At 62.8% G+C, this 27,235-nt stretch overlaps 10 protein-coding genes across 10 annotated transcripts; 7 read left to right on the top strand and 3 right to left on the bottom strand.

Annotated features, from left to right (window-relative positions):
- The first annotated feature begins 805 nt into the window (after positions 1-805).
- On the top strand, positions 806-3,048 carry THITE_2120715 (uncharacterized protein). Its single transcript, XM_003656238.1, has 2 exons — positions 806-1,168; positions 1,246-3,048. Exons 1-2 carry the CDS (start codon positions 917-919, stop codon positions 3,028-3,030), a joined length of 2,037 nt encoding a protein of 678 aa, XP_003656286.1. The 5' UTR covers positions 806-916; the 3' UTR covers positions 3,031-3,048.
- On the bottom strand, positions 3,049-4,151 carry THITE_2120713 (uncharacterized protein). Its single transcript, XM_003656237.1, has one exon. The coding sequence runs from the start codon at positions 3,961-3,963 to the stop codon at positions 3,067-3,069; it is 897 nt and encodes a 298-aa protein (XP_003656285.1). The 5' UTR covers positions 3,964-4,151; the 3' UTR covers positions 3,049-3,066.
- Positions 4,152-4,768: 617 nt separating this feature from the next.
- THITE_2120711 (uncharacterized protein) lies at positions 4,769-9,109 on the bottom strand. Its single transcript, XM_003656236.1, has 3 exons — positions 8,424-9,109; positions 6,219-8,375; positions 4,769-6,165 (listed from the first exon to the last, which is right to left on the bottom strand). Exons 1-3 carry the CDS (start codon positions 8,874-8,876, stop codon positions 5,161-5,163), a joined length of 3,615 nt encoding a protein of 1,204 aa, XP_003656284.1. The 5' UTR covers positions 8,877-9,109; the 3' UTR covers positions 4,769-5,160.
- Positions 9,110-9,500: 391 nt separating this feature from the next.
- THITE_2120709 (uncharacterized protein) lies at positions 9,501-11,521 on the top strand. The gene has a single exon (XM_003656235.1). It carries the CDS (start codon positions 9,615-9,617, stop codon positions 11,175-11,177), a length of 1,563 nt encoding a protein of 520 aa, XP_003656283.1. The 5' UTR covers positions 9,501-9,614; the 3' UTR covers positions 11,178-11,521.
- A 255-nt stretch (positions 11,522-11,776) lies between these two features.
- On the top strand, positions 11,777-12,872 carry THITE_157496 (uncharacterized protein; the record flags this gene model as incomplete). Its single annotated transcript, XM_003656234.1, has 2 exons — positions 11,777-11,953; positions 12,033-12,872. The coding sequence occupies 2 exons, from the start codon at positions 11,777-11,779 to the stop codon at positions 12,870-12,872; spliced, it is 1,017 nt and encodes a 338-aa protein (XP_003656282.1).
- Positions 12,873-13,987: 1,115 nt separating this feature from the next.
- THITE_2155981 (uncharacterized protein) lies at positions 13,988-17,296 on the top strand (the record flags this gene model as incomplete). Its single annotated transcript, XM_003656233.1, has 2 exons — positions 13,988-17,134; positions 17,272-17,296. The coding sequence occupies exons 1-2, from the start codon at positions 14,115-14,117 to the stop codon at positions 17,294-17,296; spliced, it is 3,045 nt and encodes a 1,014-aa protein (XP_003656281.1). The 5' UTR covers positions 13,988-14,114.
- A 254-nt stretch (positions 17,297-17,550) lies between these two features.
- On the bottom strand, positions 17,551-20,318 carry THITE_2120707 (uncharacterized protein). The gene is made up of 3 exons (XM_003656232.1): positions 19,886-20,318; positions 18,088-19,826; positions 17,551-18,026 (listed from the first exon to the last, which is right to left on the bottom strand). The coding sequence occupies exons 1-3, from the start codon at positions 20,091-20,093 to the stop codon at positions 17,856-17,858; spliced, it is 2,118 nt and encodes a 705-aa protein (XP_003656280.1). The 5' UTR covers positions 20,094-20,318; the 3' UTR covers positions 17,551-17,855.
- Positions 20,319-20,612: 294 nt separating this feature from the next.
- Positions 20,613-22,099, top strand: THITE_2069455 (uncharacterized protein). The gene is made up of 4 exons (XM_003656231.1): positions 20,613-20,931; positions 20,982-21,028; positions 21,079-21,270; positions 21,330-22,099. Exons 1-4 carry the CDS (start codon positions 20,859-20,861, stop codon positions 21,675-21,677), a joined length of 660 nt encoding a protein of 219 aa, XP_003656279.1. The 5' UTR covers positions 20,613-20,858; the 3' UTR covers positions 21,678-22,099.
- A 265-nt stretch (positions 22,100-22,364) lies between these two features.
- On the top strand, positions 22,365-24,802 carry THITE_2120700 (uncharacterized protein). Its single transcript, XM_003656230.1, has 3 exons — positions 22,365-22,565; positions 22,648-24,582; positions 24,685-24,802. Exons 1-3 carry the CDS (start codon positions 22,452-22,454, stop codon positions 24,727-24,729), a joined length of 2,094 nt encoding a protein of 697 aa, XP_003656278.1. The 5' UTR covers positions 22,365-22,451; the 3' UTR covers positions 24,730-24,802.
- A 461-nt stretch (positions 24,803-25,263) lies between these two features.
- THITE_2096971 (uncharacterized protein) lies at positions 25,264-27,210 on the top strand (the record flags this gene model as incomplete). Its single annotated transcript, XM_003656229.1, has 1 exon — positions 25,264-27,210. One exon carries the CDS (start codon positions 25,264-25,266, stop codon positions 27,208-27,210), a length of 1,947 nt encoding a protein of 648 aa, XP_003656277.1.
- Between the last annotated feature and the right edge of the window lie 25 nt (positions 27,211-27,235).

The following is a 27,235-nucleotide window of genomic DNA, read 5'->3' as shown; positions in this document are numbered from 1 at the left end:
CTTGCGTGATCGCTACTGTCACAGCATGTGCGTAAGCCGCTGTCGAGCAAGCGTCGGCACAGTTCTAAGACGGAGAGGACCTAGAAGCTTGTATCTATAACGTGCGACATAACGCACAAGCTTAGAGCTTGGGAACCGTAGCTAAAAAGGTAGGCAATCGCTCACCTAGACGGAGAAAAGATTCCTGATCCTCTAAGGATCAGCCTCTGATTATAATAGGAGATATATCCAGAAAGTGTCACCCTAGAGATTGCATTCACTCGCCCTAGTCACCACCGTAGTACTGCTGCGATCTCTTGCCTTGAGGCATCTCACGAGTAGTACTCGAAAACTCATGTTATAACTACCCTTCCTTTGCGACATCGTAGATAGAGGTAACCGAGTATACTAAATACACTCGCGTTGTCAGATTCGATTTTAATATAACGGTTCTTTCGCAGTCGGCGATTGAGCGCGAAGAAGCCCTCTAGCTAATATGTTTACTTTAAATATCTTAGCAACTACTTAACAAAACTAATAAAGCTTTAAGAGAATATTTATTTTTTTATAATAGCTCTTTATTTTATAATTTAAGTTTTTTTTAACTTTAGGGTTAGGGTTATAAATGCCTATGTTTCCTAGGGTTAGGGTTATTAGTAGCCATTTAGTTTGATAGGAGTGTCGAGCAATTTTGTGGCCCTCTCTCCCCTGGAGGGAGAGAGAGCTGAGAAAATCCCCACTTTTCCTTCAGCTCTCGGGTAGTTACACAATATAGCAGCAATTAGCCGAGGGAAACCACTAACTACAAAATTGAACCTGTCCAATCATGCAGCAGCCACTGCGGTATTGCCTCCTTCTTCTGTAGTGGGCCTCTCCATGACGGCTACCAAAGCCAACGGCTAACATCCTCAATCAGGGCCTGACCAACAACCGCATCATGATCCCAATCAAGCCAGAACCGGATTTAGATAGCGCCTCGGCCACATCCGACCTCCACTCCCTCGACTCGGAGACGTTGCACGAAACGCGGCCCAACCGCTGGCGCGGCCACCCGTCGACCTGGCAGGGCTGGACGGAGCGCGACCGGGAGACGTGGACCGCGCTGGAGAATGCGCGGCGCGGGGATCTGGCCGTGCATCTGTATAATGCGTGCGGGCTGAAGCGCGGGTGGCGGGCCGGGCCTGTGCAGGTATTGTCCCATCGCTCTGTCATTCAGCGTTATTTCCGTTTCTACCGCCTCCCGGCTGCTGTGCTGACCGGTGACAGGATGGCGATGGAAATGGGGACGATGATGGAGCTGGAAAGGGATGGAAGCCCGACAAGGGGTGGACCGCGTGGCCGATGAAGGCCGACGAGGTGCCTGATGACGGGCTCCTGCCGCGGGCGGCGGATGTGAACGAGCCGTTCACCCTGCGGCGGGAGGACCGGGCCCGGTCCTTTGCGGGGTGCAACCTGGAGGAGGAGATCTCGGCCGCGATGCTGCGGTGCGCCAAGGAGAGGTTTCGCAGGAGGGGCCTGCAGCGCGGCGCGGCGGGCGGCAGCGCTCCTGGGGTTGTTGTGCAATCGGTCGAAAAGGATGACGCAAACGCGACAGCCACCGAGGGCGAGACGGACGCGTCCGGTACCGCGGCGACCAGTGCCAAGGACGAGGACGACACAGACGCGGACGCGCTGGCGAGGGTGCTGCGAAGGAAACGGCGCAGAGCCGTGTCGCCGACCTTCACGCCCGTCTTGTCCGCCGATGACGAGCGCTCGTCGGCGCTGCTTCGGCCGCTGGCGAGGCGGATAATGGCGCAGCTTGACGATACCCTCATGATCCTGCACAACCAACGCGTTGCTGGCCTCGGTTGTATGTCCGAGTCTTCTGCTAGCGACGACGACGAGACGGGCGTCGAGAGCGTGCCGCAGAGGGCAGCCAAGTCCCCGCCCCCGCGCAGGTACCGAGGGGGCAGGCCGAAGAAGGTGCATGTGCCTCGGGAGGGAGAGACGGAGCGGGAGATGCTGGTCCGACTCGCGAGAGAGGGCAAGAGGAAAATCCCCACGTTTTCCTCGGACGAGTCGGAGCCGGGGAGAGGCGAGCGAAGCCGCGGCCGAACGAGGAGCGTCAGCAGCAAACGCCGTGCAGCATCGGCAAGCTCTCAGGCGGCGTCCCGGTCCGAGAAGTCCCGTTCTCGAAGTTCCAGCGTCTCGTCCGAGCTCAACAGGGAGAAGCGTCTCTCGAGGTGGGGCTTGCGGGATTGGAGAGACGTGTTGGGCGCCGCAGCCCTGGCCGGGTTCTCCCCGGCAACGATTTCCCGTGCGGCGCAGCGGTGTGCGACGCTCTTCAGGGAGGAGATCACGATGCACACGCTGCACGAGCAGTCGGCTGCATCGGAAAGACCGGCGGTAGAGACGGTGCGGTATGTGCCAGGCGCTCCGCTGCCTCCGTCCTCCGACGAGGAGACCGAGTCCGAGGAAGAGCTGCTCCAGCTTCGCACCGTCAGCCGCCAATCGAGCCTCCGACCCGCCGGTGCCTCGTCTCCCGAGCCGGAGCGGGAAGTGCGACGCCGCAGCCGGTCGGGTACGCCCGGAATCCTAGTGTGCCCCCATCCGGGCTGCCCAAGGGCCGCCGAGGGGTTCAGGAAGCGGTCAAATTTGGAGAGGCACATACGAACTGTGCACAAGGACCAGACGGCAGATTACACAGACTACACGGACGCAGAGCTGACAGAGGCGGGGAGGACACCCCGTCGGCGCAGCCGGTCGGCCACGCCTGGAGGCACCGTCCATCTCTGCCATTATCCGCACTGCCCGAGGGCCGTCGAGGGGTTCAGGAAGCGGTCCAACCTCGCGCGGCACCTTCGGAGTGTGCACGGAAAACGGGCGGCAGACTTCGCAGAGGACGAAGAGGACACCATGGACGAGATGGATGGCGGGGTGCATGTGGATGGGTTCCTGAGGCCGATCAAGGTCAGGAAGGGGTGGCGCGGAGATGACGTGCAGCCACGGCCACCCCGATCGCGTAAGAGGGCCAGGCAAGGATCCGAGGAGCTTGATTCATTTCTGTCGTGAAAGGGAACCATGAACGGCAAGGAAGAGCTAGCATCATCACCGCCCTGCTTGCTGCCCGACTCCCTCCTCCGCTTGAGTCTCCTCCTTCTTCTTCTTCGCCGCAAACTGCCTCTCCACCTCTTCCGCGAACTCGCCAATCGTCTGGAAAGTCCACTCGAACCCGAGCTTCCCCTCGGCCTTCAACTTGGCGTAATCCCCGCCGGTGCCATAGTTCTCCGGCCTGTCGCCGCCCCGCGCAATCCACACGCTCCTCAGCCCGAGCTCCTTGGCGGGCACATGATCCGCCGTCAGGCTCCTCGCGACATGCAGCAGCTCGCCCTTCTCCTTGTCGACGCCGAACTCCCGCCTCACGCGCTCGAACAGGAACCGGAAGTTGGCCGCGCTCGGCTTGTAGCTCCCGATCGCCTGCGCCGTGTACACGGCGTCGAACCGCGCCCCGGCCAGCGGCCCGCCGGGCCCGGCCGCCCGCCCGATGTTCGCCTCGTCCACGTTGCTCAGCACCACCAGCCGGTAGTGCCGCCCCAGCGTGCGCAGCCCGGCCACCGTGTCCGCGAACGCGGGCCACCGCCCGGGCCCGTCGCGGATCCTCTCCCCGCGCAGCGCCGCCGCCGCCTCCTCGTCGTCCAGCTCGTCGAGCCGCACGCCCTGCTCGGCCGCCAGCAGCCGCAGCGACTCGGCGAGGATGTCGTCGTACGCCAGCGCCGGCTGCGCCTGCTCGAGGTGCTCCGAGAGCGCGTTGAAGTGCTGCAGCGCGAGGAGCGGCGTCGCGCGCCACGGGTGCGTGGGCGGCAGCGCCGCGAGGAGCGGCGACAGGTCCGCCTGCAGGCCGGCTTCCCAGTCGATCAGCGTGCCGTAGCAGTCGAAGGAGAGCGCGCGGAAGCCTGTGAGGTCCGGGTGGGCCGGTTTGGCGGGGGAGGAGGAGGATGAGGACATGATAAGGGATGGTTGGTCGGTGGGAGGCGGTCTTGATGCTGGTTGGAGTAGTGGGCAAGTGAAGATACGCGAGGGTGATTGTGTGGGTGAGTATGCGTTGATGGTGGGACGAGCGGGAGGAGGAGCGGAAGACAGCTGTAGATGCGGTCTACGTTCAACCGCCCTTAAGAGGAGCGGGATTGAGCTGGAGTTATAGCCTCGACGTCATGACGAGACCTCTCTAAGTGGCCCGCCGCACCGGTACCCGCCTTGTCCCCAGCAAGAACCGGCTATCTGCATCCCCGATGGTGCCGTACCCCGCCCCCGGCCGAACGACTCACTCGGCGGGCGGGGGTGGGGTTACAACGTCCCGCCGTGACGGTGCGCACACCTCGAATGGTGCAGTCCACGTGCATGATGCCAAAAGGGCGCTGCTCGCGCGATAAGCCACAGTCCAGCAGACGCAGCTCGGCATTCTACCCGGCGCCATGCAGTCACCCCAGCAACTGGCAAGGTGACCGAGCAAGGGGCCACGTTAAGTTCCACCCTGAATTCTCTTCTCCCTCCTGGGAAATCGGTGGTCTCGAAAGGGGCATGAGTTCGAATCTCACCATGTCATCAGCCCCAGTCTCCGTTCAGGGACTCATCCTTTGTACTCCCACGAGCGTGAGACTTGTTCTCGTTCCTAGAGTTCTCGTTTCTAAAGTTGACCTCTTCCGCTTTTATTTGCAATCTACCCCATCTCACCTATCCGTTCAGTAGGTGGTGTGAACCACCCAGCAAGAGTTCTGGAACATAAATGAGCAAGGCACAGAACCACCAAGGTCTTGTCACGCATTGATCACACTGCGCAGAAATTAAACTGAATTCCCAACTCGAACCGTAAGGGTATCGGTGCTCAGTAACCCTACAAGCCTAGAACAAGCTGCCTCCGTTCCCTATCACCCACCACAAAACCACCCCAGCCCTGCCTCCCCAGTAAGCAGTGTAATAACCGACGACACCCAACCAGCTTCCATTTCAAGAACCCAACTCCAGGAGCGCAAAAGCCGCCGTCTAAACAACAAACTTGAACTCCAACAACAAAAACGAGAGCCAAACGACAACCCTGCTTCCTCCCCTTCACACAACCAGCGAACGACTCTCCATGCCTCCACAAAACCCACGCACAAAGAAGAACCTAGTGCAACCGTGGAAAACCAGGTACAAGAAAAGAACCTAGTGCAGCCGAGGACTCTTCCTCCTAGTCGAACTACGCAGCGGGGGCGGCACATTCTCCGGCCCGTCCGCGATGGCGCCGACAACCTTCTTAGACAGCCGCGAGGCCCCCCGCGTGCGCGTGTTCTTCGCCAGCGGCACCGTCGTCTCGCCCGTTGCTGCTGCTGCCGCCGCCGACGACGGCAACGGGCCGCCCCCGGGGAGGCTGCCCCTCGCTGTCCCCGCCCCTGCCGCGGCGGCTGCTGCTGCTGCTGCTGCGTCAAACACCAGCGATCCGGCCGTCAGGTTGGGGTTGACCTCGCGCAGGCTCATGCTGAGCCGGCTTTTGCTGCTGCCGCTGCCGACGCTGCCGTCCCCTCCCGACTGCTGCTGCTGGTGGTGCTGGCTGTCGGTGCTGGCCGGACGGGACGGGGAGCGGACGGGCGTCATATCGATGTCGGGCAGGACGACGGGGCCGGCGGGCCTGCACGGCGTTGGGGAAAGCGCCGGGGCCGGGGCCGGATCGTGATCGGGCTCCGAATCCTGCATCGACGCAAGCAGGTCCGCGTGGGCCGCGGTGCGCGGCAGCTCGGTCGGGTACTGGTAGTGCACCTTCTCCGGGGTCTGGCCGGTCGGCACGTACTCGCGCAGCTGCGTGTTCTGGACATCCTCGCGCAGCTCGGCCAGCGGCTGGCAGACCTTCTCGTCGAGGGGCGCCAGCGCGTCCCGCAGCGCGTCCGCGTCGGCGTCCATCTCGGCGCCGAGCGCTTGCACTCTGCCAAACGTCTCCTTGAAGTGGTCCGAGATGTTGGCGAAGGACCGCTTTACCGTGGTGCTGAGCTTCTGCACCGACTCGGCATGCCGCTCGTGGTGGCCGGCGTTGTGCGACTTGGCCCGCGCGACAAACTCGTCGAGATCCTGCATCTGGACGTCGAGATCCTGTATCTGCTCCTCCACCACCCGCACCGTCTCCGCGTGCACCGATTTTGTGGCTGTCTGGATCGCAGTGCTGTGCTTGTTTGCGGCCTGGAGTTGTCAGTCAGCGCTAAGAGCAAGTAGCGGGAAGGCGCAGAACCTACCGTCCAGTCGTCCTTGAGCTTGGTCTTCAGCGTATCCTTGGAGCTGGCCACCTCCTCCAGCAGCTTCTCGTCTCTTTCGCCCCATGCGTCCATGCCCGCGGAGTACTCGGCCACGCTGCCCTCGAACATCTTGCTCGAATCGGCCATGGTCTCTTGCAGAAGCGCGGCCTTGTCGGCCAGCCGGGACTCTTGAAGCTCGGCCTGCGAGTTGATCAGCCTCGTTATCTGCGAAAGCAAGGCTTGCCGCTCTGTTGCCGCCTGCGCCCGCTCTTCGTCCAGCACCTCCTGTATTCTCGCAGAGACCGACTGGTTCGATTCCACCATGGCCTTCGCCGCCTCCTCGAGCTCGGCCCTGAGCCTATCGGATTCCGCCTTCTGAGCGCGGATGTGTCGCAGCAGCTCCTCAAAGAGGGACTTGAAGTCCTTCCCTAGCGAGTTGTACGACAGGTGGAGCTGGCTGTGGAACGTGTTCAGCTCGCCGAGCACGTCGCCCGCGATCCGCTCGGCGGCCGCGGCAATGGCCTGGAGGCTCTCCCCGACGCGCTGTTTCACGTTGTCCCGAACAACCCTGATTTCTTCCAGCACGCCGTCCATCTCCTCCTTGGACCGTTCCTGCTGGCCCAACAGCTGCGTCCTCGACTCGGCAAACTGCGCCAAGTTCTCGTCGAGAAAGATCTGCGTCGAGGACATTTTTTCGAGTTCTTCCTTGACGAACGTCTGCATGCGTTGCGCGATGCTGGAGATGCGCTCTTCCTGGTCCTGGCGGAACTCGGCGATGCGGTCCTCGACGAGCTCCGTGATGTCTGCCACGTGTGCCTGCGACATATTCCACGTGCTCCGGTTGAGGTTGTGCAGCTCGGACCTGCGTCTGTTCTTCGAGTGGAGGCCGTCGATGTCGCAGACCGTCCTCTCGAGCGTGCTGAGCAGGTCGCCGCCGACGGCCGCAAGCGCCTCTTCGGTCGCCTGGTGAGCCTTCCGGAGGTGGGTTTCCTCGGCGAGAGACTTCTTGGTCGCCGCCAGCACGATCTCGGTCTGGTCCAGCAGCTCCTTGGTCTCTTCGAACTGGGCCAGCGTCCCTTCGTGCTCCTTCTTGAGACCCATGAAATTCGACGTCAGAGACAAGAGTTCCTGTACCTTGTTCCTGAGGTTCGTCTCGAGAGTCTCAATCTTGGCCGCCTGTTCCTCCGTCAAGATGCGGCGGGACTCGTTCTGCACCGTGAGCTCCTCGTACATGTCGTTCGACAGGTACACGCCGTTGCGCTGGCGGGTGGCGATCAGCTCGGCCTTGAGGCGCTCGATCTCGATAGTGAAGTCCCGCAGCAGCATTTTCTTGCTCGTCAGCGCGTTCAGCTGCGGCTTGTTGCGGATGTTCTTGGCCCGGAAAGCGTAATCCAGCGTCGAGATGGTCTCCTCCAGATTGCTCTTGGCGGGGGATATAGTGGCGATTATGCACGTCTTTGTCCGCCCGCCCAGCGAGTCTTGCAGCAACCGAGTAAGTTTGGACTCTCTGTAGGGAATGTGAGCACTGCGGTCAACCAGCGCGTTGATGACCCGCCCGAGGGTGAGCAAGCTCTTGTTGATCAACCCGGCCTCGGCGGCCCGCTTGTTCTCCGCCCCCGACCGCTGGATGTTTTCGCTGCCGGCAAGATCGACCAGATTCAGCTTCCCCAACATGAGGAAGTCCTCGCCGTTTTCCGTCTTGTGCTTCGTGTACACTGTAATGGTGAAAACCGTGTGGCTTCTGCTGCTCAGGTCGTTGCATTTTGTGGCCGCCACCTGGCGCTTCACGCTGCCTTCCCTGAGCCATCGGAGGCCTTCGCTGGCATTCTGGATGTACCGCTCTTCCATGCCTTGCACGACCGTGGTGGCGTGGCCCTTTCGTGACGTGTCATCGAAGATCTTCAGCTTCGTGTTCTCGTCGGCAGCGAGCAAGTCTCGTAGCTCCTCGTTGTACAGCTCGATGAAGGAGCAGCGCACCGAATTCTCCTTTTCGTCGAGTTCGAGCTTGTTGAACAGCGCCTGCAGCACGCGAGGGATGATGCCGGCATTATCGGACAGCATTCCCATCGTCTCGGTCAGGTCACCCGACATAGTGTATGTCTTGCCCGTGCCGGTTTGCCCGTAGGCGAAGATGGTGCAGTTGTAACCAGCCAGCATCTGTTCGCGTCAGCGACATCTCGAATGATCGTTCTGGAAACAGCCTACCTCGTCCAGCACGGGCCTCACCACGTCCTCGAATATCATGCTCTGGTCGGCGGCCTGGGAGAAGACGTGGTCGAAGGTGTACGTCTTGTTGCTGACGGCGTTGGGCCCCATGGACAAGTCGACCAGCTTGCCCTTGGTGGCCTCGGTGCGCACCACGACGGCGCTGTTCTCCTTGACCTCCCGCTCGTTGCGACCGCGGCATCGCACGACGACGTTAATGTTCGTAGCCTCGCCGTCGTCGGGGTCGAAGTCGCGTTCCTTGCGCTTGGCGCCGGCCGTGGTTGCGGTGGCTACCGACACGAGCGACTCTGCTGGCGACGGGGCTCGTGCTAGCCGCGATGCGCCCAGCGGCTGGCGTGTGGCTCCGGCTCTCGAAGCGGCAGCCGTATTCCTTACTCCGGGGCGGATGCTGGCGCGCCCCCCGGCAGCCGCTCGAGCAGGCGGCGGCGCCATGGACGTGTGTCTGCGCTCCATCAGGAGCAGTCGCGTATGTTTTGGTCTTGATTGCTCTGTCGCTCGGTCGGGGAAAAGTCCTAAATAAATTGCGCAATGTTAAAACTTAGTTGCAAAAAGTCAAAGAGCAAATCTCGGCGCTTTTGGGAGTTTGTTCAGGGCTGACTGCTGGTGTGGTGTCAGTGCTGTCATGCACAAAAATGGCCGCATCAGTGGTTCCATGTGGGCATTGCAAGGGTGCACTGCAGGCGCGACGCTCCTCCAGTGGTAAACAGCGAGAAACGGCACTTCGCGATTGCCGTGGTAACGGGCTGCCCCACATGCTCGTTTGGGCTGCTGCATGGCCAGGCGCGCAGGACCCACCTGCCCCTCCATCCTCCATCTCAACTTCTCGGCCTTCCCAGGTTGCCTGCCGGGATGACGTCTGCGGGGACCAGCTGGGGGAATCACGCGGGGCAGTCAGCTCCCACTGCAGTCGTATTCCGGAAACCGCAGCACTTCCACTCTGAACATTCGTGCTCTCGCGATGTCCAAGGGGACGGGTTACTTTCGCACCTGACCTCCAACTAGTTAACATTAGCTTATTCATCTCGCCGTGGCCCTGCCAGATTGCTGAAGAAGCGCAGTTACATACCTACTCGCAGGCGACGTGCCAGAGAGCGCGTCGCAGCGCATCTCTGGCGTCCCGTCCCAGCGCTGAGCTCTTATCCACAGACACTCCCTGCCTCCTTCTCCCCGATGTCGTCTCTCTTTTCCGCGCAGCTTCATCCCGGCCGGGCGCTGGGCTTCCTGGTGCTCGGCGCCTCGTTGCACGACGTCCTGACCCGCCTCAAGGCGGAGCCCCAACGGTTCCCAAAGCTCGACCTCGTCTACTCCCCGACCGAGCCGGTGAAAGAGCCAGTCGTCCTCGGCCTGCCCGCAAATGGGATACGCCTGCGCTTCGATGGACCAGAACAACGGTTGCGGCTGATCGAGATCCTCGACTTCACCAAGAACCACATCTTTCTGAAGCCGGCCAACGACAAGGAGCGGGACCTCGTCCGCCCCACGAGCACCGCCTCAGAGGCAACAGCCCCCGCCGACGCCGCACCGGGCCCCACGTTCCGTCACATCTACCAGCGGTTCCTGGGGCCTACATATGATGGGGAATACGTGCCAGACGCTGAGACGTATGTGCTGTCATACCCGGGCGTGGCTTTCACCTTCCCCATGAGACGCAAAGACTATTCGCCAGCCAAGGACGTCGTGTCGCTGCTGTCCTCCACAGCGATCCCAAGCTCCATGGCCGTGTTCAGCGGCGATTCCTGGGCCCAGGCCCGCGAAACGATGTGGACAGAGATCCTCCCCAGCCTCAAGACGTTCGCGCCCCTGGCCAAGGGGAAGGACGTTTTTCCGGATGAAGTTTCGCTGGTGAAGATACATGGCGGCGGCAAGCTGCAGCTGTTCCGGAAGTGGACTAACGCCTCGTTCTGGATCATGCTGGGCGAGACCACGCCGCAGCAGCTGGTCGCCGAGCTGGGACCGCCCGACGCCATCTACCGCAAAAACGACCAGCGCATGTACATCCACAAGCTCCGTGCTGCGAGCAACACCATGGCGCGACCCAGCGGAAATGATCTGAAGCGCCAGGACGATCTGACAGATACGGACCAATCCTCACACCCCGCGTCAGATGAGTACGACTCCAACGACGAAGCTGTCGAGGACAGCACCGTGGCGAACGTCTCGGGCGAGTGCTTCTACAACTACTTCTATCTCGGATTCGATGTGCTGGTCTCGACACCCACAACACCCTGCCGACCGCCGCCGTCGCAAGTCGGCAACCCCAGCATCCCTGAGCCGCCATTCCGCTCAACCCACGCCGACCGACTGGTCGCCACAAAGGTGATCCTCCACGGCAACGTACCGGGATCCTACCCCTTCAACCGGCACCGGCGCTGCCGCTGGGAAATAAGCTACCTCCAAGAGCCGTCCGACGCCGCCGCGGCAACAACAACAACAGCCAACTCGGAGATGCCCTTCCCGGAGATCGAGGCGCGGCTCCGCGAGGAGTGGAAGTCCATCTACCCGTCCGAGGCCGAGGCCCGGCAGAAGCAGCGCGGGATGGTGCTCAACCGCGGCTGGGGCGACAGCCCCGGCAGCAGCTGCGAGCTGCTGGGCGGCTGGGAGGAGAGCGGCGGGACCAACCCCGGCGTCGGCAAGGGCCGCGGCGAGGAGTCGACCACGACGCTGTATGGCTTTCCGGGACTGGTGTTTGAGGTGCTGAAGAATGGGTATGTGAGTGCCGTCACGGTTTTCTGAGGCGCTTTTGGATGGGGTGGTTGGAATGGTTGGATGGTGTTCTGGCGTTGGGTGTTGGGTTGAGGGTTCAGGGGCTTCAGCTCTGCGAGGAGCTAGAGGAATCGGGGGTTTGATTACTTGGGTGTTTTGCATGTTTCTATCCATTCATAGCATCCTGCCTGCCGGCTGTTGGGGTCTTTTGGTGACAGGACACAGCGCATCCTGTCCCTTTTCTGCTGGTTTTAGCATCACGTCTTAGGGAGCAGAGCATTGCCTACCCGCCTTAATAGAAGGCGTCTCAAGCAAGGAACCCTAATAATTCGCAAACGAAGCACGTCCAGTCTGAAAGCCGCACGCAGAAATCGCTGCGAGGATCATTGGCGAACCATCAAGAACCGGCAGGTAAGTACCCGAATGTGATGCAACATGCAAACGCATCGAGACCAATGAGAGCCTTCACGCACGGCAAAGGCCATTGTTTGTTCTCCTTCCTTGAGAAAAGGCCCTTATAAGGGTGCATCGTGGCTAGCAAGGACACTTCAACCACTTCTACCATCAATCGTTTTGTCTTTCGCTTAACACTGCACAAGAAGCGCTACCCTTGTCTCTGCATCTTCGAGATGAGCATTTCCGGTTCCATCCCCGAGCCAAACATCCCGGACTACTACGCGGATCTGGGTGTGTCCCAGCACGCCAGCTCCAAGGAGATCAAGGATGCCTGGCGCAACGGCGCCATGCGGTACCATCCCGACAAAATGGCGCCGGGAAAGACAATCGATGCGAAGGAGTTCCGCAAGGTATTACTGCCTAGCTTCACCACGACCTTCCCACTTGGGTTATACCTTAATCAAGGTCAGGTAGCTAACAACTTCCTAGATTCGCGAGGCGTATGACCACCTCAGGGACGAGACTAAACGCGCCAGATACGACGCACACTACCCCGAGATTCGGGCGCAGTGGGCCCAGTACCGCAAGCAACAGGCGGCAGTTCAGCAGCAGCAGGAGCAACGAGCGGCACCTACCCAGGAGGAGATCCGGCAGAGACGGGACGCAGAAAGAGAAAAGGCAGAAGAGGCGGCGCGCCGCCGGAAAGAGAGGGAGGAGCGCGAGAGGCAGGCCGAGGAACGGTCTCGCGAGGCGGCACGCAAGGCGCGGGAAGAGCAGGAGCGCGCTTGGGAGCGGCTTCGCAAACTGAAGAAGGAGGAGGAGGAGGAAGAGAAAGAAAAACGGAGGGTTCAGGAAGAGCTGAGACGGAAAGAAGCGGAGGCAGCAGCGGCGGCGGCGGCGGCGGCGGCGAGGGAGAGAGCGCAGCGGGAAGCAGCAGCGAGGGAGCAGCAGCAGGCGCGGCGGGAGAGACTGAGGGAGGCAGAGCGGCGGTCGGAGGAAGCAGCGCGGAAGGCGAGGGCCGAGCAGGAGCAGGCGGCCCGGGAGCGCGTGAGGACGGCGCAGATCGAGGAGAGGCAGGAGGACCTGCGCCGGAGGTGGGCGGGCCTCAGGGAGTCAAGGCACGCCGGAGGAGCGCGGCAGCAGCAGCCGGAGCAGCCGCGCACGGCTGGCCAGTGTGTCCGCCCCGGCATTGGCTGGGCGAGAAGGAACGGGCGGACGACGTGTGTGTTTTGTGGGGTCGTCCGGAGGAAATTCGCGAACGTGTGCCTCGGCTGCTTGGTTGTGGCGTGCCCGGATTGCATGGCCAAGCATTGCGGTGGGAAACACTGATGAAAGGGGGTCACGGTTTTGGGAGCAGAGAAGATGCTTGCCTGTTGGCAACGGTGGCCATGTTGGAATACGGTAACCTAGACTGTTCGTGGGATTGTCCGCGGAGGCTCTAGTCCGTCTGTCAGATAGCCACGACCTAGGCAGGTCATCCCTTCCCGAGAAACGGTGCAAGGGAAAACAAGCCCAGCAGATTTGAAGGATCTTTGAAGTGAGCACGTTAAACATGCAACCGCAATATCAGGAGGTAAGCTTGGAGGGTGGAGTTGCTGTCAACAGCAACCGTGTTGAACGGAGGAGTGGACGGAAGACACGACGCGTGCCAGCGGGGTACCTGCCCTGTCCAGTAACGCCTCCCTCTCCACTCCTGCTTGGACGGGAGGAATCCGCAGGCGGGTAACAGTGGGTCTAGCCCCAGTCAGGTTGGTTCCTTCCTCACCGACTGCCGAACCGCATTTTCCCATCGACATTGGCCGGACCCTGGGACCCTTGGCTGCCAGTTTTCCTGCGAACCAAACCTCTCGAGGCCGCAACCAGCGAATGGGAACGCTGAGCGGCCGCCTCCTGACATCGCACCTCGCATGGCACCCTTGAACTCTTAACATCGCAAAGCCGGCCTCGGACGCAGCAGCAATGCATCGAACATAGCGCACATACACACACGAACCCTGGTGCACCCTGCAGCTCCGATCCCGTCGACAAAGCCGCTGCGGCAAACGAGAGGCATCGACGGGCTGCGCCATGACGGACCAAGATGCGAGTCCGCCCGCAGAGCTCCGCCCGCGACGCGCTGCACAACACTCCGGCGCGCTCCATCCCGACGCCGATGCGACAGACGCCGGGCTCCCGAGCACCACTGCTGCCGACTCGGCCATAGCCTCCTCATCTACCCGCGTCGAACTGCCTGGCCAGGCACCCTCGAAGTCTGACGAGCGTGGTCATGGCGAGAAGCGGCTCTCGACAGGCGTGTCTCGCGCCCACAAGCATCGGTCGAGCGGCGGCTTCCTCCTCTCCAACACTCTTCTGAAGCGCCACAGTTCGGCCCGCGACCGTGATGCGCCGGCGCAGACGCCTTCCGAAAAGCGCCAGCCCACGCGTATGGGTACCGCACACCATGGGCAGGAAGGACCGCCCAGTGGGCAGCCTGAAGGCAGCTCGACGTCCGCAACAATCACCAAGCGTGACTCACTGACCGGGGAGACTGCCGTTGACTCCTCTCCGAGGACGAGCATCGCCCAGTTGGACATGGAGTCGGCCCGGATCGTCAACATGGCCCTGAACCTGAGCCAGTCGAGGCGGCTCGCGTCCCGCGGGAACCTTTCCCAGCCGACCCCGCCGAGGTTAGCACCTCTGCCCGACAATGCCCCGGGAGGGAGCCTGAGGTACCACCTGCAACAACAAAGAAAAATGTCGCGTACCGTCTCGCCCAAGCCCGACCGGTCGCCCAGGATAGGCGGCGGGAGAAGCTTTACCCCGTTGCAGCCCGCGTTTGAGCCCGGGGCAGCTTATCGATACCACTTCTCGCAGTCTACCCTGGCCAGGGCCCAAAAGGCCAAGGAATACCTGGAGCTCATGGCTCAGTACCGGCGCGTTCTTGATCTAGTTGCTCCGCTGGAGCCCGAGCGAACAACTAGGCCCTGGTCTACTCCGCCCAGCACGCCCAGCGGCTCAGCCCCTGTGTCTCGAGTGCCCACCGGAGAGCCCGAGACAAGGATCGGACGGCCGTACAACCCGCTACAGTACATCCGGAACCGAAAGGTGCGGGCACGCGAGAGAAAGGCGATTGATGGTGCCGCCCAGGGTTTCAGCGACGTCCTGAAGGTTTCTGAGTGGATAGACGAAGTGGCAAAGTGGGTGGCCACGGGGCAGGCTCGCCTGCCTGGGAACCCGGCTTTGCCGCCCTTTCCCAGCGCCCAGGCCGCAGCGTTGCAGGCATCTCCGCCGACCAACGCGAGGACGTCGACCGTGATGAAGCCTAGGCGGCCGCGGGTCGACTGGGTCATCGATCCAGCGGACATGCTAGCAGACGTGTACTGGCTGGAGCTCGATGACAACAAGAAGTTGGTAGAAGACCGCCATTGGAGGCGCGTCTTTCCTCAGGCGCCTGATGTCCCACAACCACTATCGCGAGATGAGATGCCGCGCCTGGCTACCTCAGGCTCCGCGCTGGACTCGTCTGAAGCACTCGCGCCAGATGAGAAGGCAACACCGGATCCACCGCTTTCGAGACACGAACACGAACATGTCTTCAGCGCGGCGCGCGACCGGGCTCAGCAGAAGCTGCGGGCGCTCAAGGGGTCGCACCATCGGCAGACAAGCTCAGTAACCAACCGCGACATCCTCCGCCTCCGTCGCGGCTCGCTTTCCGAGTCGTCCGATACTGACAGCGATCGCCGGCGACGGGCGAAGGGCGGCCCCGGTGGGAGCAGCACGGTGAGGTCTGTGTTGGAAAAGCAAATGGAAGAGATGATCGCACAAGAGCAGAGAGAAGCCGCATCGCACCCGCTCTACGACCATGAGACGCAACGCATACATTTCACCCCCATGACTCCTGAGCGGGAGGCGCGGCAACCATCCCAAGAGCTCGATAACCGTCTCCGAGCCGACTCGCGCGCCGAGTTGAGCGAAGCAGAGGCCCAAGGGCTCGGGTTGAAGCCGCTGCCACCTGCGCGTTCGACGCCGCCACAGCCCAGGGGAGGCACCAGTCTCGAGGTCCCAGGGAGCAGACGCTTGTCGGTCGAAGGCGATGCCTCGCAGCTGAACTCGCCGAATTTGCGGCCCACTAACGACGTCGGCCCGGTTCCGGCGATTGGCATGGATCTATCACCCGTGTCTAGCCGGCCAAGCTCGCCGCATCGGAACCCGCTCTCCAAGGTCAAGAGCATGTTTCGGGATCGTAGCAAGGAGCGCCCTTCCGACACCCAACCTGCTGGGGAGGATGCCGTCCTCTCGCTGGGCCCTCCGGATGACGCCTGGATCGGGACGCCGGCAACGGCTGGAAGCAACGTCTCCTCACCCCAGCGGAGACGGTCGAGGAGCCCTGCTGGAGAGCGGGTTATGGGCCACCGGTCGCACAAGAGTATCGGCAGCGCCAGGGTACGTGGGGAAGATGGCGGTCTCAGCCTCCGCTCCCTACTTCGCGGCCCGCGCATCGATACTGTGTTGCGCAGCGGCGTTTCCAAGGTCAGCGACATGCTCTGGCGAAGGGATGCTGGCGACGACCAGTCCTCGACCACGTCGACTGATGACTCCGACTCCGAGTCGAGAGGGAGATCGCGAGGTCCCCGACATGGGCGTCATCTCTCCGCAGAGGATGCGACCGCGCTGCGTGAGGCGGGATCCCAACTCACCCCCGACTACGCCAAGTCTGGTCACCTTCAGCACCCGCCAGCAAAGCCCATCAGTCGGCGGTCCTCGAGGTTCGACCTGCTCAAGCCTCCGAGAATCGATGTCCAAAGCGCCTCGCCCAGCCAGTCACCCCCTCCTCCTCTCGTCGTGGTACAACCGCACGAGCCCGTCGGATCGGACGCGGAGTCGCAAGCTGGCCGGGATGACGTTCGCGCGGCCGCCGCCCGCCTGGACGCGGCGCTTACTCTTCCCCACGCGCCGCGAGGTTCGACCTCCTCCTCCAGCCGGCACTGGTCCATGTCCGACCGCGACGCTTCAACTGGCCCCGCGGTCTCCAAGCGTGAAATCGCCCGTTTGCACGCCCTGCTCCTCAGCGCGGGCATCCACGCGGCAGAGATGGACCGCCGTGCCAAACAGCGCAAGCTGCTTCCCTCGCCACTGCCCGCTACCGCCAAAATCACCACCACCACCACCACCACCCATGACCCCCCGCCCCCAACCTGGCAAGATATCGCCCGCCTCGCGCCCGACGCCGCAACCCGCCACCACCTGCTCACCACCCCGCTCTCGCAGACAGACATGTACCCGCTCGCCGCCCGCGCACTGGCCTCATCAGTCTCGTCCTCAGCGGCGCACCTGGACGCGCAGGCCGCGCGCTTCGCGGCCGACGCCGCGCCCGCGCTGCTGCGCCGCGCCGAGGCCCTGCGCGCCAAGGTCGCCGGCGAGCTGACGTCGCTCGCGCAGAACGCGGCCGACGCCGCCGACGACGCCGGCCACGACCTCACCGTCGCCCAGCGCCTCAAGGTCAAGCGCGTCGCCGACGCCATGGACAAGATGCTCCGCCGCCGCCGGCGGCGGTTCCGCTGGGTCCGCAGGGCCGGATGGCTCCTCGTCGAGTGGCTGCTTGTTGGCGCCATGTGGTATGTCTGGTTTGTCGTCATGCTGGCGCGCGTGGTGCTCGGCGTCGGGAAGGGCGTTGTTCGCGGGGTCCGGTGGTTGTTGTGGTTGTGAGTTGGTTGCGGTGGTAATGATGGGATGCTTCTCTCAGGTGTAGTGTTAGCCTAGAGTTGGATTGCTAGAGCGTTGTGCTCGGTGTGGAATGGAGTGGTGGGGGTTTGTTGTCGTATGTTGTTTACTTCATGTGGTGGCAGACGGATGGGATGAAGGGGAGTGGTTAGTAGACACGATACCCAACGCATTGTAATCTTTTGTAATCCGAGGCTTGCTGGATACCTACCACTTGATGCTGGCCACGGCCGCTCTTGAGCCTTGGCTGTCTACTGACGTTAAATAATAGTTGAGACTCGTGGGTGGTGTCAAATAGACGATGCCATCCCCCGACCCCATGGCTTCGCCTGCTTGAACTGTTGTGTTCACGAATCGAGGCAGGAAGATGCACAATCAAATCAACTGGGACCACCAAAACAACGGCTAATTCTCTATTACAACAGACAGCCCAGACTGGACACCCGTCTAGCTCTAGCAGTAAAATAAAACTCTAAACGGCGAAGATGCGATGAGAACAGAAGATGCATACAACTAGCCCCAAATTCAACAAACACACTGCTTGGGAAAGAAAAGAAAATGCACGCAGGACAGACAGAGAAGAAACCTAAGCCGAGCCGAGCCGAGCCAAGTCTACTCGATCCTCTTCTTGCCCTCCTCGGCGTTGATGTAGCGCGCCGTGCTGAGGCCGCGCTCGTGCCGCGCCACCAGCGGCCCCAGGATCCGGTCCTTGCGCACCCGGCTGATGGTCTCGTGGTACCCCTCCGTCGCCCAGGGGCGGGGGTTCAGCTTGGGCCAGTTGACCTATCGTTATCCCTCTTTGTTAGCACAGAAAAAAGGGCGGGCCAGGAAGAAAAACACGTACGTAGAGCATCCCGTTGGAGAGGATAAAGTGCAGACACCAGGCAGTGACGACGGCCCAGAAGATGGTGACCAGGCGCAGGGGCCAGACGGCGGCGTCGGGCAGGCGCGGGGTGTACAGGGCGACGAGCACGAAGAAGAAGCCGAAGGCGGCGATGTAGGGGACGCTCTGGATCCACACGGGGCGGCGGTCGGCAAAGATGAAGCTGGTGCCGATGCCGCCGGCGGGCGGCTGGTAGGCGCCGAGAAACAGATCGAAGGCGTCCTGGCGCGGCCCGTCGAGGAAGTTGTTGCGGCAGTAGCGGGTGACGGCGACGTTGGCGTCCTGCAGCGCGCCGGCCTTGGTGCGGCGGCCCAGGCGGGTGAGGTCGGTCTTCATGGCGCCGGTGCCGGAGTAGCTCCGGGAGACGACGTCGGCGTTGTCGGCCCACAGGTTGCGGAAGAGCAGCTCGAAGGCCGGGTCCTCGTCGGCGAAGCGGGCGCCGCGCGCCAGCAGGCCCAGGTCGATGAGCATGCGGTCGAGCGTCCAGCGCGCGAGCATGCTCTGCACCACGTTGGTGCGGTCCAGGCAGTCCATGCAGTTGGTGCGCACCACGCTCGTCTGCAGGCTGCGCACCTCGAGCCGGCCGTCGATGCGGCTGCCGGGCATGTCGGCGGCGCGGAAGTACTGCTGAGCGAGCAGCGCCTCGTGCATGCGGTCAATGAGCAGCTGGGCCCGGTGCATCTGCAGGCCCTTGGTCTCGGCGTGGAAGTCGAAGTAGATGTAGTGCAGCCGGTCGAAGTGGGAGCGCTGCGGGCCGCCCGTCTCGATCGTGTGGAACTTCTCGTCGGTGCGCTGGTCGGCCTGGGTGTGCTCCTTGGGGCTGGAGACGAGCATCTCGACGATTTGCTCGTACGCCTGCTTCACGCGCATCTCGCGGCCCTTCTGGTTGACCAGGTTGACGAGGTAGTTGTCGCCGTAGATGCGGATCTGCTCGTCAAAATGGGCCCTCGCGGCGGGGAAGGCGGCCTCAACGGCGCGGATCTGGAGCTTGGGCGTGTACTTGAGCGTGTTGACCTCGGCCCAGTAGGCCGGCACGCTCCCCCGCGTCTGCACATACGAGAGGATCTGCATGTCCTTGCTCTCGGCGGACGTGTTACGCTGCCACGCCGGCCCTGCGCTGCCCACAGACCCGCCGAGGCCTGCCGCGGTATCGTTGATGACGAGGATCTGCTCCGTCTCGTTGTAGTTGGCGACGTGTCCCTCGTCGTCCAGGCCGCGCGTGAAGTAGCGGGTGCCGGCGCGGTGTCGAGACCGGCGGGTGATGAGCGCTATGGTCAGGGGGGTGCCCTTGAAGGTCGTCGGGTGGATCTCGAGCATGCCAAAGATGACGGGAAGAATGTATGGGTCGATGCCTGGTTGCGGAGGTGGCTGACCGCGGCCGCCGAGGGTGCGGAAGTCGATTAAGTCGGACTGGATGAAGCGGTTCCAGAAGAAGCGGTCGTCGGCGCGCTTCCAGAGCGGGCTGGCGTTATCCTGCTGCGCCTGGCGCTGGAAGCTGTTTGTGAGGTCAATCGAGTACGAGAAGTACATGGGACCCGACTTGATGAAGCTGCGCAGCAGCGCCAGGAAGTTGTCTTCGTCGGGGTCATGCACTTGGCGCTCGCGGAGGGGGAGAAGCTCGGTCGCGGCGACCTTGTAGACCATGTGTCCTCGTAGCCTGCCGACGGGCTTGACCTTGGTAATGATGATGATATACTTGTCTGGAACAGTCAGGAGATTCCAGGACCACACGGCCTCCCGCCGCAGAAGGCAAACCCACCGAGGCGCAACCGGATCATGCCCAGGATGCCAGCGATGCTCGTCACGCGCGACACGCGCTTCCCCGTGAGGAGCGACGCATCGCTCAGCCGGATGTCGCCGGTGGGGCGGTCAATGGACAGGACCGGAGCATTGGGGCTGGAGGGCGAGGAGAAGATATACGAGTCGGAGGCCGTTTGGACGTTGATGTCGCGGAAGGGAAACGCCATGGTGGGCGGCGGAAGAGGGAGGGGATGGAGGTGGAGGACGGCGAGAGGAAGGGAGAGATTCCGACAGTTGGGACTGTTTATTTGCTTTCCATGTGCTGCAGGCCGTTTCGCGGAGGCGTAGAGTACCGGGATGACCAAAGGTTCAGCACAATATGCGTTGGAACTGCGAAAGACTGCAGTTCTGCATCGCCATGCCCGAGCAACCTGGAACTGGTTCAAGCTGACATGTCGCCTGCCAACAAGAGGCGTTGCGGGTCGAGCTAACTCCGTTCTGGCCACCAGGGCTTCGGCTTGGCAAGTCTTGGCGCCGGCTTGGCATTGCGCTCGATGCCGGCTGGCACTGACGGCTGGAGCCGGGCGCGTAATCTGAGCAGGCAGCCGTATGTAACACTCCAGAGTGGTTTCCATCACGTGGGAAATGCACAGACCAGCTCAGCCGCCTTTGCTATCGGCCCAGGCCTGACGTGTGCATCGCCCGCTGACCACTGACAGTGGCCAAGGCCCAGGCTGCTGCGCTCAACCATCCTCGCCAGCCAGCTCCTATTGCTCAACAAATCCGGCTCGGGTCCCGTGGATTCCTCCAAGCGCCCTCGAACTTGCATCCTCTGTGGCGGCGGGTCATTCACTGTTCTATCCTCTTTCGGGTCTGACCCCGTCACTGCCGTGCTCCCGGCGATCGTTGTCCTCAGAGCCACCAACTTCCCTCTTTGAGAGGCGAGCTTCCCGCTATCGACTTGTCCCGACATCAACGTTCACAGCCTCGCCATGGCGACTCGAGGACCCCCCGGCGCTCGCGCCATGAACACCCGCTTCGCGCAGTTCAAACTGGTGCTGCTAGGTAAGCTTAGGCCGTGTCGTCTCCGGGATACACGTGCTCACTTCGCACAGGCGAATCCGCGGTAGGAAAGAGCTCGATCGTGCTACGGTTTGTCAAAGTGAGTCCCCGACGCATCCGCGACGAAGCGACCGAGCTGACGACGACCAGGACCAATTCGACTCGTACAGAGAATCCACGATCGGCGCCGCCTTCCTCACACAGACCATCTCCCTGGACGAGAACACGACGGTGAAGTTCGAGATCTGGGACACAGCAGGCCAGGAGAGATACAAGTCGCTGGCACCCATGTACTACCGGAACGCGAACTGCGCAGTTGTCGTCTACGACATCACCCAAGCCGTACGCTCCCCCCGCCGCCTTTGCTCCTGTCGCTGAGCTCTGCTAACCAGCACATCCAGACATCACTCGACAAGGCCAAGTCGTGGGTCAAGGAGCTGCAGCGGCAGGCCAACGAGAATATCATCATTGCGCTCGCGGGGAACAAGCTGGACCTGGTGGCCGAGCAGCCCGACAAGCGAGCGGTCCAGACAGCCGACGCCGAGGCGTACGCAAGGGAGGCCGGCCTGCTCTTCTTTGAGACGTCGGCCAAGACGGCGGAGAACGTGCAGGAACTGTTCACCGCCATCGCCAAGAAGTTGCCCCTTGACCAGGTCGGGCCGAGGCACACCCGGCCGGGCCAGAGACCGGGCGTCAGCCTGGCGCCCGAGGGCTCCAACACGCAAGTTGCAGGGCCGTGCGCTTGCTGAGGGAATCTCTCGGCGCAAGTGAGCGACGGAGACATTTGAGATGGAGGAGGGCAGGGTGCATTGTGCCGCGGAGCCAGCCATGGTCTCGCATGGGCCGGTTGCAGGAGGCCAGCCGCGGTCATAGAGCAGGTCGCAGCACGTTACTTTTTTTTTTTCTTTAGGGGGACTTTTGGGGTCGGAAGTGACGTCGGCGACGGATGTCTAACGTTAGAGCGGTGTCTGCTGGATGATGACAGGCATAGGGCGCCGTTTAATACCTTATTCATGGGTCTTGTGTTGTTTTTGCTTTATTGGGGCACTGGCTACTGAGCCGCGCGTGGCATGACGCGGGAAGAGGCGTGCGTTCGGGCTGGTTTCTTTCGCTGTACAGTAACTATCCGAGATAGAGCAACAGCTTGCAACGACGCCGTAATTCCTAATTACGCTGTTGGGTGCGAGCCGATTGACGGTCAATGTCTCGCGTGGGGCATTGCATCATGGAGAAATTCTTCTTACAAATGCCACCTAGGAGACTTCCCTTCTCGAGAACAGTTTACCCCGTCATATTTTACCAAGTAGTCGCACTTGGTGGTGGATAATGGTTCCCTGAAGCTCTGAAGCTGCGCTGCCTGTTCCCGCCCACTCTTTTCTGCCAAGACCTGGGTGGTGCTGTCACTTGCAGGGGTCTCGCATTCCGCTGCCGGAACTTTGCCGAGCTCTTTTCTGATTCCGCATTCTTCCCAACCCATCGACACGCACCCTCCAATTGCGCCCTGTCGGCCACCCCATCCCCTCATGTTGCGGACATCGCTGCGATCCGTGAGGGCGCTGGGCAACAGGCCCGCGGCAGCCGCTGCCGGCCGCCAATGGCAGGTTTCTGCGGCCCGGCGTGCAGTGGTGTCGGGGCAGGTATGGAACTCCAAAACCCGGTGGATTGAGCTTATGAGGTCATACGCAAGCTTGCTAACCTTGCCTCCTCCTCCGGGTCCAGAGATCCTACGCCGACAATAAGAAACCCGCGGATCAGGCCAAGCTCCCCGCTTCCGAGACCCTCACAGCTCCTTCGACGGCCCCGCCTCCCCCTCGGCAGACCGAGACCGTCGCGTCGTCGACCATCCCGCCCGAGAATGCCCCCCTCACGCCGCCCGCCCCAGGCCCTGCTGTCACATCTGAAACGGCCGCCAAGACTACGCCGCCCGCTCCCCCGCCGACTCCGCGCAAGAAGAAGGGCTTCTTCCGCCGGCTGCGCAACTACATCCTGACGCTGACCCTCCTCAGCGCGCTGGCCTTCGGCGGTGGTGTCTGGTACTCGCGCATCAACGACAACTTCCACGACTTCTTCACCGAATACGTGCCCTACGGCGAGCAGGCGGTGCTCTACCTGGAGGAGCTGGACTTCAAGAAGCGCTTCCCCAACGTGGCGAGCCGCGTGACGGGCAGGCGGCCGGACGGCGAGCAGGTCAAGATCCCCGCGCAGAGCGGCGCCTCGTGGCGCGTTGCCGACGGCAGCGAGTCGGCCGGCCGGCAATCGAGCGCTATCCAGAAGGAAGCAGTCACGAAGGCGGCCAAGACCAAGGGCGAGCCCGCCGTGGTGACCGAAGCGAAGAAGGAGACAGCGACGCTGCCGAGGGCCGAGGCCACGACCAATGAAGCGGAGCTTCAGAAACCCGTCCCTGCCCCTGTGGAGAAGAAGCCCAAGCCCGAGCCCGCACCCACACCCACACCCACACCCGCACCCGTGCCTGTTGTACCTGCCGCCGAGCCCGCTCCGGCGCCGGCGCCAGCTTCAGCGCCCGCGAAGCAGCCCTTCAAGGCGCCCGAGGTTGACGAGCCCTCGCGGTGGCCGCCCGCGTCGCCCATCGACCCGCTGGCAGTCCCCGACGCTGCTGAACCCGTGGTGCAGGACTTGGTGCACATGCTGAACGACATCATCACCGTGATCAACCACGACGGCGCCAGCGAGAAGTACGCAGCGACGATCGGCAAGGCCAAGGACGAGCTGAGCAAGGTGGGCGGCAAGATCCGCGACCTCAAGACGGCGGTCGAGCAGGACGCCGCCAAGCAGGTCCGGCAGCGCGTCGACGACTTCGACCGGGCCGCCAACGAGCTCGTCTCGCGGCTGGAGGCGGTCATGACGGCGCAGGAGCAGCAGTTCCGGCGCGAGTTCGAGGCCGAGGCGGCGCGGCTCCGGCAGAGCTACGACAGCAAGGTCCGGCTGATCCAGGAGCGCGAGCGGCAGCTGGCCGAGGCGAAGCTCGGCAACCAGCTGCTCGAGCAGGCGATCCAGCTGCAGCGCCAGTTCGCGCGCGACGTCCAGCAGCAGGTCGAGGAGGAGCGCGACGGGCGGCTCGGCAAGCTGCAGGAGCTCTCGGCGGCGGTCGCCTCGCTCGAGCAGCTCGCGGCGGGCTGGAACAACGTCATCGACGCGAACCTGCGCACGCAGCAGCTGCACGTGGCAGTCGAGGCGGTGCGGGCCAGCCTGGAGGACGCGCGGCACCCGCGGCCGTTCGTGCGCGAGCTGGTGGCGCTCAAGGAGATCGCGGCGCAGGACCCGGTGGTGGACGCGGCGATTGCGTCGATCCCGCCGGCGGCGTACCAGCGCGGCGTGTCCACGCCGGCCGAGCTGGTCGACCGCTTCCGCCGCGTGGCCGCCGAGGTGCGCAAGGCGGCCCTGCTGCCCGACGACGCCGGCGTCGCCAGCCACGCGTCCTCGTACGTCCTCAGCAAGGTCCTCTTCCGCAAGCAGGGGCTCGCCGCCGGCGACGACGTCGAGAGCGTCCTCACCCGCGCCCAGACCTTCCTCGAGGAGGGCGACCTGGACAACGCGGCGCGCGAGATGAACGGCCTGTCCGGCTGGGCCAAGACGCTCAGCAGGGACTGGCTGGCCGAGGTGCGCAAGGTGCTCGAGGTGCGGCAGGCGCTGGAGGTATGCTTTCTGTTTACTCTGTCTTCTTTTTCAGTTTTCATATTCATATTCATATTCATTTTTTTTCCGGAAATGAAAGTGCTAACTGCTCTGATTCTACAGGTCATTCAAACAGAGGCGAGACTACAGAGCCTGAAGGTGGAGTAGGACGGTCAAGTCAGCTAGGAAGATTTCCTTTGTTGGTGGACTTGTACATTTGCTTGTTAGACCCGTCTTTTGTCGGTAGAGAGGGAAGGGCCTGGGCGTGCCGTGTGTATCAAGTACGGGTCAATAGACGTGATTTGCTGGCTGCCTATGTGCAAACCTCGTTTCCAGTTGCGAAAACGAGTTGTTGCAACTGGGCAATGCTTTCTGACCCATCCTCCTCCTGTCTTGTTGTGTTTGGTAGTGAGCTAAGTTTTTGGCTGCTGTGGCATGTCGGGCGTCCCACATTTAGTTGCTCCTTCGCCTCACACATTACAGTGGATTTCGGTCTCATCCGTTACCAAATGAGTGTCAAACCAACAACAGGGCACCCACAACGTTTCCATTGGCAGCTTTTCCGCCGCTCCGGCTATCGCTGTCTGAGGTGAGACGTGGGCATCGATCGGACTCCGAGGCGTGCAATTGCGCCGAGCCACTCTCTTTGCTTCAGATCATGAGGACACCAACTCCAAACCTCTCCATCTCGCCCTGAGTGAGATGCGACCATTGCCCTGCCGCATCACCACGCAGCTGAGCCCTCGGAACCCGGCTGCTCTTCTCAAGCCTACTGCTGCTTTTCTCACCTCGCGCTCGCACTCGCCCATCCGCAACTTCGGCTCCCATCATTACAACCGCCCCAAAATGGCCTCCACAGATGATGACCAAGCCGCGGCCGACTACGCCGCCGCGCTCGCCCGCCTCGCGCAGTTGCAGTCCAACCGCGCCGTCACGAGCCTCTTCGACAAGGCGCCAGCCCCGCCCGCCGGAACTGGAACTGGATCTGGAACTGGAACTGGGACCGGCTCGGACACAGACAAACCGGCGGCACCGGCGGCGGCGGACCTCAACGCGCTCGCCATCCCCGAAATGCTCGCCTGGCTGCGCCGCGCAGGCTACAGCGGCTCGTCGCTCGCCGACGCGGGCGTGCGGTGCGTGCACGTCGCGGGGACCAAGGGCAAGGGCAGCGTCAGCGCGCTGATCGCGGCCATCCTGGCGCAGTACGGAACGGCCAGGACCGGGGCTGGGACCGGGGCCGGGGCCGGCACTGAGGCCGGGGATGTCCAAGCACGAGGTGTTTCTGTCGGCCCCGTCGGCCTGTACACCTCCCCCCACGTGCTCTCGCCGCGCGAGCGCATCGTCCTCGACGGCGAGCCGCTCGCGCCCGCCCGGTTCGCGCGGTATGTGGAGGAGCTGTGGGCGCGGTTCACGCGCGCCGCGCGGGACGAGGCGGCGGCGGCGGCAGCGCGGCGGGGCGGTCCCCTTGGGGCCGGTAGTAGCAACGGTGATGATGCTGGTGGTGGTGGTGGTGAGGCTGCCGGCGGCCTGGGCAGCCTGAGCGAGGCGGAGCTCGCGGAGCTGGACGGCCCGGCGACGAAGCCGTTCTACTTCCGGTTCCTGACGATCCTGGCGCTGCACGTGTTCCTGGCGGAGGGGGCGCGCAGCGCGGTGGTCGAGTGCGGCATCGGCGGCGAGTACGACGCGACCAGCGCGCTGCTGCTGCCGCCTTCCGACGGCGGCGACGGGGCGGTCTCCGCCGCCGTCGTCACGCAGCTCGGCCTCGACCACGTCGGCATGCTGGGCGACACGGTCGAGAAGATCGCGTGGCACAAGAGCGGCGTGTTCAAGCCCGGCGTCAAGGCGTTCACGCGGCGGCTGCCGGCGGCGCAGGCCGGCGTGATGGAGGTGCTGCGCGCGCGGGCGAGGGAGAAGGGCGCCACGCTGGTGGAGGTGCGCGACGAGGACGTCGAGGCGTGGGGCGGCGTCGAGGGCGCCCGGCTGCAGGGGCCGTTCCAGAAGCACAACATGGCGCTGGCGGTGCATGCCGCGAGAGAGCACCTGCTGAGGATCGGGGTCCGGTTCGAGGGCAGGTTTGGGACGGACGAGTGGTCGCTGAGCGACATCCCGCCCGAGTTCGTGCGGGGGCTGAAAGAGGCTTCTCTGCGCGGGCGTTGCGAGGTCTTCGAGGACGCCGACGGCGTCATGTGGCATCTGGACGGGGCACACACGGACGACAGCCTGGCCGGCGTCGGGCGGTGGTTTGCAGGCCGGACGAGGGGCGACAGCGTGCGCGTGCTGCTGTTCAACCAGCAGGAGAGGGACCCGGGCCCCTTGCTTGGGGCGCTGTTTGCTGGCGCTCAGGCTCAGCAGGACACGGACGGCCAACCCGTGTTTACGCACGCCATATTTACGCGGAACGAAGAGCAGAAACCGGCCGACGGCGAGGAACGCGACCTGTCTGCCCAGACCAAAGCCGCAGCGGCTGTGCGGGATTTGGGCACGACTACGCAAGTGACGGTGCGGGATGCCGTCCAGACTGCAGTCAACGAGGTCAGAGCCATCGCAGCGCAGGCGAGGAAGGATGGGAAGTCCTGCCAGGTCCTCGTCACAGGGAGCTTCCACCTCGTGGGCCCAGTGCTGAAGACGATCAGCAATGTTGAGTGCTAGCCTGCTTTCTAACCTATATACCCAT

Source organism: Thermothielavioides terrestris, chromosome 5, assembly GCF_000226115.1.
Source record: "Thermothielavioides terrestris NRRL 8126 chromosome 5, complete sequence".
Taxonomy (NCBI): Eukaryota; Fungi; Ascomycota; class Sordariomycetes; order Sordariales; family Chaetomiaceae; genus Thermothielavioides; species Thermothielavioides terrestris.
Note: the sequence above shows the minus strand (reverse complement) of the source record. Positions and strands in the feature narration are given on the sequence as shown.

What these genes read in the sequence shown, in the direction of transcription:
- THITE_2120711 (XM_003656236.1), bottom strand. Translation starts at nt 8,876, where the DNA reads ATGGCGCCGCCGCCTGCTCGAGCGGCTGCCGGGGGGCGCGCCAGCATC. An exon ending in TGAGGCCCGTGCTGGACGAG is followed by an intron (nt 8,376 to 8,423) that starts GTAGGCTGTTTC and finishes TGACGCGAACAG; the next exon opens with ATGCTGGCTGGTTACAACTG. An exon ending in AGCTCAAGGACGACTGGACG is followed by an intron (nt 6,166 to 6,218) that starts GTAGGTTCTGCG and finishes TGACAACTCCAG; the next exon opens with GCCGCAAACAAGCACAGCAC.
- THITE_2120700 (XM_003656230.1), top strand. Translation starts at nt 22,452, where the DNA reads ATGTTGCGGACATCGCTGCGATCCGTGAGGGCGCTGGGCAACAGGCCC. An exon ending in GTGCAGTGGTGTCGGGGCAG is followed by an intron (nt 22,566 to 22,647) that starts GTATGGAACTCC and finishes CTCCGGGTCCAG; the next exon opens with AGATCCTACGCCGACAATAA. An exon ending in AGGTGCGGCAGGCGCTGGAG is followed by an intron (nt 24,583 to 24,684) that starts GTATGCTTTCTG and finishes CTGATTCTACAG; the next exon opens with GTCATTCAAACAGAGGCGAG.
- THITE_2120713 (XM_003656237.1), bottom strand. Translation starts at nt 3,963, where the DNA reads ATGTCCTCATCCTCCTCCTCCCCCGCCAAACCGGCCCACCCGGACCTC.
- THITE_2120715 (XM_003656238.1), top strand. Translation starts at nt 917, where the DNA reads ATGATCCCAATCAAGCCAGAACCGGATTTAGATAGCGCCTCGGCCACA. An exon ending in GGCGGGCCGGGCCTGTGCAG is followed by an intron (nt 1,169 to 1,245) that starts GTATTGTCCCAT and finishes GACCGGTGACAG; the next exon opens with GATGGCGATGGAAATGGGGA.
- THITE_2069455 (XM_003656231.1), top strand. Translation starts at nt 20,859, where the DNA reads ATGGCGACTCGAGGACCCCCCGGCGCTCGCGCCATGAACACCCGCTTC. An exon ending in TCGTGCTACGGTTTGTCAAA is followed by an intron (nt 21,029 to 21,078) that starts GTGAGTCCCCGA and finishes GACGACGACCAG; the next exon opens with GACCAATTCGACTCGTACAG. An exon ending in TCTACGACATCACCCAAGCC is followed by an intron (nt 21,271 to 21,329) that starts GTACGCTCCCCC and finishes CAGCACATCCAG; the next exon opens with ACATCACTCGACAAGGCCAA.
- THITE_2120707 (XM_003656232.1), bottom strand. Translation starts at nt 20,093, where the DNA reads ATGGCGTTTCCCTTCCGCGACATCAACGTCCAAACGGCCTCCGACTCG. An exon ending in CATGATCCGGTTGCGCCTCG is followed by an intron (nt 19,827 to 19,885) that starts GTGGGTTTGCCT and finishes TGACTGTTCCAG; the next exon opens with ACAAGTATATCATCATCATT. An exon ending in TCTCCAACGGGATGCTCTAC is followed by an intron (nt 18,027 to 18,087) that starts GTACGTGTTTTT and finishes GGATAACGATAG; the next exon opens with GTCAACTGGCCCAAGCTGAA.
- THITE_2120709 (XM_003656235.1), top strand. Translation starts at nt 9,615, where the DNA reads ATGTCGTCTCTCTTTTCCGCGCAGCTTCATCCCGGCCGGGCGCTGGGC.